This window comes from Astatotilapia calliptera, chromosome 4 (assembly GCF_900246225.1).
Source record: "Astatotilapia calliptera chromosome 4, fAstCal1.2, whole genome shotgun sequence".
NCBI classification, from domain to species: Eukaryota; Metazoa; Chordata; class Actinopteri; order Cichliformes; family Cichlidae; genus Astatotilapia; species Astatotilapia calliptera.
In genome coordinates this window covers 11,976,683-11,983,465 of record NC_039305.1, presented here as the reverse complement: position 1 = coordinate 11,983,465, position 6,783 = coordinate 11,976,683, and the positions used below count along the sequence as shown (strand labels likewise).

Here is a 6,783-nt window from a genome sequence, read left to right as displayed (position 1 = left end):
AGTCAGCCCAAGTGCTGCTGTGCCAGGCTGGTCATTCATAGCACTCATTTAAAATCATGTCATGTTCAACAACCCAGACGGTTGCATTAGCTGTAGAAACTTTCAGAAAAGTATGAAAATAATAAATAATGTTGCTGTGCATCACTGACCCATTGTTCAAAATGTTGTAACCTTGTAACCTTTTGTGCTTATGACCTGAAGTCTGAATGCTATAATTAGACAAATCTATCCTTGACAAATATTTGTTTAAACTTCGAGACCTTTGCTCCATGTCAGTGTGTCGGCCACAATTTCAAAACTACAGCAGCGGTCAAGCCCGCTTACTATTTTTATATTGGTCACGTACACTTTCTCCCATGAACCAGCTGCACCCCTCTTCTTCTTGGCACACAAACATGGAGTAAGTACAGAGGGACACTCATTATATTTGTCTGTCCACTGCTTCAAAAGAAACAAAAATACAGATTTACATTGAGATGACTCCCGTCGACTTTTAAGATGAATTGTGGCCACGCATCACCAGAAGTGCTGAGGGGAAAAACGATGAAAGGAGCACCCTCGGGCAAAGTTGTCCTTTGAGCCTCTGAGAAGTCGACCCTTTGGTTTTTTCCCCCTCTAGAGTTTGCCTCACTGACAGCATGCAGGAGAACCGTGTCTCTCGTTGGTATTTTGGTGGGGTCTCGTCCAGTGCAGCAGCCTGTGTAACCCATCCACTGGATTTGATAAAGGTAAATTATAGAGCTTATCGAATTTGAATTAACACCAGAGCACAATCCTTCCATTCGGCAGAGACAAAATAGATCCAGATAGGCCTCACTGATGTGTCTATTTTGGCTATTTTGGTTTTCTATTTACTTGCTGATGATAAAATTTGGAATAATGTGTTGTAGCAATATTCATTTTAGCAGTTTCTTAGAATTTCACTTGGCTATTATGCAGCCAAATTGCCTTTATATTGGCAATCATTAGGCTTGCTTTGATTCCTTAAGGTGCTTTAAATGATAGTAACATTTGTAGTGTATGTTTAGTGGCACAGTTTTTTATTTCTTGCAGCTATTATCCACTTATTGCATTGGTTTTCTTTAATTTAGGATGCGGACTGAATGGTGCTGGTAATATTAGAGCGTGAGATATATTTTCAGACTAGATATTAACGGTTTTAAAGACAGGAACCTTACATATATCTAAGGCCAATTCTCACTAAAAGTGCCACTGACTCTTAGTGCTGCTTCCTTATGGTTGCTTCCAGGTCCACTTGCAAACACAGCAGGAAGTGAGGATGAGGATGATTGGGATGACTCTTAACGTAGTGAGAAGAGAGGGTTTTCTGGCTCTCTACAGCGGGCTCACTGCTTCCCTCTGCCGGCAGGTCAAAAACAACACTCATTTCCATAAAACCTTTATCAGCCGCACACTCTTCCTCTCTTTGACATAGCTGTTTTTATTTATTCATTCGTCCAGATGACATATTCTTTGTCACGATTTGCCATTTACGAGACCGTCAGGGATAAGATGAAGAGAAAAAATAAAGGTCCTATGCCTTTCCACCAGAAAGTCCTCCTGGGTGCCTTTGGAGGTAAATGGTGGAAAATAGCTTACATTTTATTTAAAGATGTTGTTTCATTTTATACTTAAAATTGCATTTAAAGATGTTGTTTTTCCTTCATCAGGTTTTACAGGTGGTTTCATTGGGACCCCAACTGACCTGGTGAATGTAAGGTGAGATACAGTGTTTATGTCTTTGTATCTGTTTGCACTTCACATGTAGAATCGAATGTATTTTTGTGGTTCACCACATAAAAGTCATAGTTTATATTTTATAGTTCAGTGCATCCACTACATTGCTGTTTAAGGTCTAAATTTGCTGTCATTCCAGCCGTGAGATAAAAGTGATTCATTTTGTTGTCAAAATGCTTTAATAGTTATAATAATTCTATGAATATTTAATATACATTTAAATGGAGATTAAATTGAAACTGAATCATGAAACATATTACTAATAAAAGCCTACATTTATTTTTAGTTTGTTCTGGTCCATTTAAGTGGCCGTTTTATTATCTTGAGCATTTTAAAAATGTTGTTTATAACTTTTGGGGTTTTGCGGTTTCTGTCCACCGTACTTTTGTGCGAGTGCTTGATGACCAAAAAACAAATAATAATAGAAAAAGAAAAATACCAAAAAGTAACAAAGGATACACGAACACGGATCACTTCATTAGGTACACCTGTCCAACTGCTCATCACAAATATCTCATCAGCCAATTACATGAGAGGAACTCAGTGCATTTAGACATGTAGACGTGATCAAGATGACCTGCTGAAGTTCAAAGAGAACATCAAAATGAGGAAGAATGGTGACAGAAGCGACTTTGAAGGTGGTATGGTTGTTGCTGCCAGATAGGCTAGTCGGAGTATTTCAGGGACTGTTGATCTTCAAGTAATTCATTGTATTGGATAGTCGCTACATAGGCCTTTACCAGAGTTGCCTCAGTTGTGCCGACTGGGAGCTTGGGCTGTTTTACCCTGTGCTTCTTAGGTTATTCTTTGCCTTTGGAGGAGCCACACTAAACCAGAGTTCATAGAATGGTTAAAGACACTGCTTCCTGTGAATCACTGATGGTAAGGAATAATAACTGTCAAGGAAAGTTTCAGCAAGAGTGGATTGAGGTTGCAGAGAAAACAAAGGACAGAATCTAACAGACAGTTGCCCTTTCTCTTTTGTGCGTCTGCTAAGTTTTACACAACCCCTTATTTATTTTGTTCTTAGTACTTGGATACTTTTCTGTCTTTGTATTTCTCCTTACTGATTGCACAGATGTAACCATGTCCAGTGTATGCTATTTTGTGTTTTGATTGTTATGAAAATTGAAAATAAATAAAAGAAAAAAAATGGGCAACAGAAGGTTGGAAAAATGTCTGGTCTGATGACTTTTTCCGCTTTGACATTTGGATAGTAGGGTCAGAATTTGTCATAAACAACAGGAAAACATTGATTCATCCTGGTATCATCATGCTGCTGCTTGTGGTGCAAACGTTGGGATCCCTATTACCAGCTGAGCATCATTTAAATGCCACAGGCAGCCTGAATATTGTTGCTGAACATGTCCAGCACGCACTGTATCAAAAAGGCCTCCAGGGCTCATTTGGGATGTGGTGGAACAGGAGATGCAGATCATAGATGTGCAACTGACAAATCTGCAGCAACTGACATGGTGCTATCTTGTCAATGCCATGAAGGCAGTTCTGAATGCAAAAGGGGTCAAACGTGGTACTATCTAACAAAGTGTCTGTGAGTGTATATATATTTCTAAACACAAGTTAAGGGGTTAAGGGGTTTCTAACATAACATCCAAAGTAGGTACCTGTAGAAATGTTGTGAAGTGAAAGGAAGATAGCTGGGGAAAGTACAAACTACACAAAAAAAAAAGTTGTGGTGGCATAAAAGCCTTCCAATTTTAGATGGTCAATTTTCCCAGAGTGCAGAAGCAAGACAATCAGTGTTAAGGCTGCACGTGCTGACAGACAACCGGCTTTGAAATCTCTCATCTTTACAGAATGCAGAATGACGTCAAGATGGCAGCAGAGTTCAGAAGAAAGTAAGTGCACGAAAAATGGGAATACATCCTGAATCATAATTACAGACAATTATAGTTCTTTCCAAATAACCATATTGTAAGATAGTTTTTTCCCTTTTTACAGTTATGCTCATGTGTTTGATGGGCTCTTACGTGTCTGTAAGGAAGGTAAAGTCCATAAAAGCTTCTACCATTAAACGTACCATTAAAGCTTTATTTTTATTTCCTTTGTATGTTCTGTCACAAGTTTAAAATCCACAATCCTTAAACTCAAGAGAACAAATACTGACTAAAGATTTCTTTACAATGTTCATCCTTCTGAAATGTGCTTTTTAGAGGGGCTGAGGAAACTGTTTTCTGGTGCTTCAATGGCTTCTTCGAGAGGTGCACTGGTGTCTGTTGGACAGGTAAAGTCATAAACTGCCCTACAAGACAACAGTGACTGCAAATATAGTGAAACTGTGAATTTTTGAGCAGTAACAGCAAACTGTAAGACAGAACCATAATGGCCTTAATGTTATAATTTTTATGCCCAACAATTATTGCCATAAATAAATCTGTAATGGCTAAATATGCAGATAGTCAGCTGATTAAACTGTGTTTATTCAGTTTTTCTTAGCTTGTTATGTAGGGAAATATATTTTAGAGGCTACGCATAAAGTTCAATTAAAAAAATCTATACATTTAAATGTTGGTATTTTTTAAATTTTAAAATCAGTCAGTATAATCCTAAAAGTTATACTGCATGTAATTATCATGCAAAATGCCAAAATTCTGAATACTGCTCAGACCAGTAAGTGCTGTCAAAGAAATTCCTTTTTCTCTGGCAAAGAGAAACTACCAGTTGGAGACAATCATGATCACTAACGAGATGTTAACAGGCCTTGGTGTTGTTAAGTTAGTAAAAACATTGTAGGGCCTTCAGCGTCACTTATTAAGATTTAAGTGAGCGTATGTAAATGTTTGAGCCTGTGTGTATACTTTTGACCCTGCATGGATTGGAGGAAATCCTAATAAATTAAAACTTGTGCATCCAATTCTTGTTTTTTAATGTCTTTAAAGATCTATGCACAATCATTCCACCCTGGAGAAAGAAAACTTCAAAGAAATCATTAAAGGCCCTAAATCACCATGACATTTATGCCCATGTTGAGTACCCACGAACTTCTGACCACAACTGTATATCCACTGTGTAGTTTGCTCTTGTTCTGTGGCAGGAAGGACACAGATTAGCCTGCAGCATTTAAACCAAAACTACATTTTGGGTTTTAGGTCTATTTCACTGATATTTTTTTTAAGTATTTTCTTGGAAATTATACACTTCTTTAAAAAATAAAGAAACAAAACAGAAAGCCATAAATGCGAGCCAACTTACGCAGCACATGTGTGTTTTGCTCCTGCAGCTCGCCTGCTACGACCAGTCCAAAGAGTTGGTTCTGGCTACTGGTTACTTGACTGACAACATCTTCACTCACTTCCTGGCGAGTGTGTTTGCAGTAAGTGACTCACATCTGTCATAGCATAGCAAGACAAACATCACATGATTTTCTGAAATAAGCCCTCTGTTCTTGCGCAGGGTGGCTCTGCTACAATCCTCTGTCAACCACTGGATGTTGTTAAAACAAGATTAATGAATTCAGAAGTTCAGTATGGGGTGAGTGTCTTTAAAATGACTTTTCCTGTTATCTGGTTTTGCAGGAGAGTTTGGCTTATTTAGGTCTCTGAGTTCTCCCGCCCTCATCACTCTGATGTTATGTATGTTTTATTCATTGGTTATGGGGAAAATGACACAGCTTGGCATGTCTCTTGTGTGTTTTGTCTCCTTGTTGCAGAGTGTGTCTCACTGCTTAACAGAAACAGCAAAGCTGGGGCCGAATGCGTTCTACAAGGTGGATGTCACATTCACGCAGACATGATGTTTTATACAGCTCTTTCTAATTATGTGCTGTAGTAACCTACAGAGTATTAAGACACTGAAATAGTGCTTTGATTTGTGTCCAGGGTCTTGTTCCTGCAGCTATCCGCCTCATCCCTCACACAGTCTTAACCTTCATTTTCCTCGAGCAGCTGAAGCAGCATTTTGGTGAGATGGTCATTACCTGAGGGTGCCATAAGATAGTTTTCCTACGACCACGGCTATTCCTTCAGGATTTTAGTGGCCCTCCATGCTGCACAGGTTGATCTCGACAAACTGAGCTGGGGTTGAGTGGAACCCTCAAAAGTCCGAGACGGAAAGAGAATCTTCATGCTACGTTTTTCCATCCATAACACATAATCAAAACAACTTGTGTAATAACACCCAAAGCTCCAGACAAAAACGTGGTGACGAAACGTGGTGTTTCTTAAAAACGGAGACGGTTTAAATTATTTACATTCACCACTGTGCTACTTCACTTGTCATGAACTGTGCAACTATAAATATCACCTAAGGTTATATAAGGCTAATAAAGTAATAAATGGATTTCCATTAAATTCAAAACTGTCTCTTGAATGAATATCCTGAACCTGACAAATGAATCTTCATGCTACAAAACCTCCAGTGCCCTCTGGGGGACAGTGTTACACTGAAAAACAGCCTGCCAATATATTTATATAAAGTGTATTTGTAATTATGCAGATTGCCCAAGGATTTGGTTCAAGACAAGACTGTTTATTTTCATATTATGGAAGGAATGTGAGGGCGGGACAGTAGTGCAGTGGTTAGCACTTTCTCCACTGCCTGTGCAGAGTTTGCATGTTTTTCCCTATTCTGCCACTGATTTCCTGCCACAGTGCAAAAACAGGCATGCTAGGTTAATTGGTGATTCTACATTGTGAGCGCCTGTGATGGACTGGACCCTGCCTCTTGTGCTATGTCAGCTGATGGAAGAGGCCCCTTGGATCCATAGTTTTGTTGGAGAAAATGATTAGAAAGGAAATCTGTGGCAGAAGCGTTACTTTTTCTCATTTTCATTAGTCAGGATTGAGAATATAGTGAGAAAATAAATGATGGGCTTTATGGAAAAGAAAACAAGGCTGATTCAATTGTGAAAACAAGCTTGTGAGACACTCCCTTGTCAGTAATTTGTCTCTTTATTTACTTCTCTCACTGCATGAGTGCAGTTATTGCTGGACACATCAGACATCCTGTCAGGCCTCTTTTAAAAAGGAACACTTAACCTCTTAGACAATTAGATTCACTTGAATTCATTATGACCGTGCTTTCATT

At 38.8% G+C, this 6,783-nt stretch overlaps 1 protein-coding gene across 1 annotated transcript; it reads left to right on the top strand.

Moving 5' to 3' along the window:
- Positions 1–275: 275 nt before the first annotated feature.
- On the top strand, positions 276–6,054 carry slc25a10a (solute carrier family 25 member 10a). Its single transcript, XM_026164744.1, has 11 exons — positions 276–728; positions 1,250–1,369; positions 1,462–1,576; positions 1,671–1,719; positions 3,555–3,596; positions 3,700–3,743; positions 3,912–3,982; positions 4,979–5,071; positions 5,152–5,229; positions 5,408–5,464; positions 5,577–6,054. Exons 1-11 carry the CDS (start codon positions 639–641, stop codon positions 5,676–5,678), a joined length of 861 nt encoding a protein of 286 aa, XP_026020529.1. The 5' UTR covers positions 276–638; the 3' UTR covers positions 5,679–6,054.
- Positions 6,055–6,783: the final 729 nt, after the last annotated feature.

What these genes read in the sequence shown, in the direction of transcription:
- slc25a10a (XM_026164744.1), top strand. Translation starts at nt 639, where the DNA reads ATGCAGGAGAACCGTGTCTCTCGTTGGTATTTTGGTGGGGTCTCGTCC. An exon ending in CTTACGTGTCTGTAAGGAAG is followed by an intron (nt 3,744 to 3,911) that starts GTAAAGTCCATA and finishes TGTGCTTTTTAG; the next exon opens with AGGGGCTGAGGAAACTGTTT. An exon ending in TCCTGGCGAGTGTGTTTGCA is followed by an intron (nt 5,072 to 5,151) that starts GTAAGTGACTCA and finishes GTTCTTGCGCAG; the next exon opens with GGTGGCTCTGCTACAATCCT.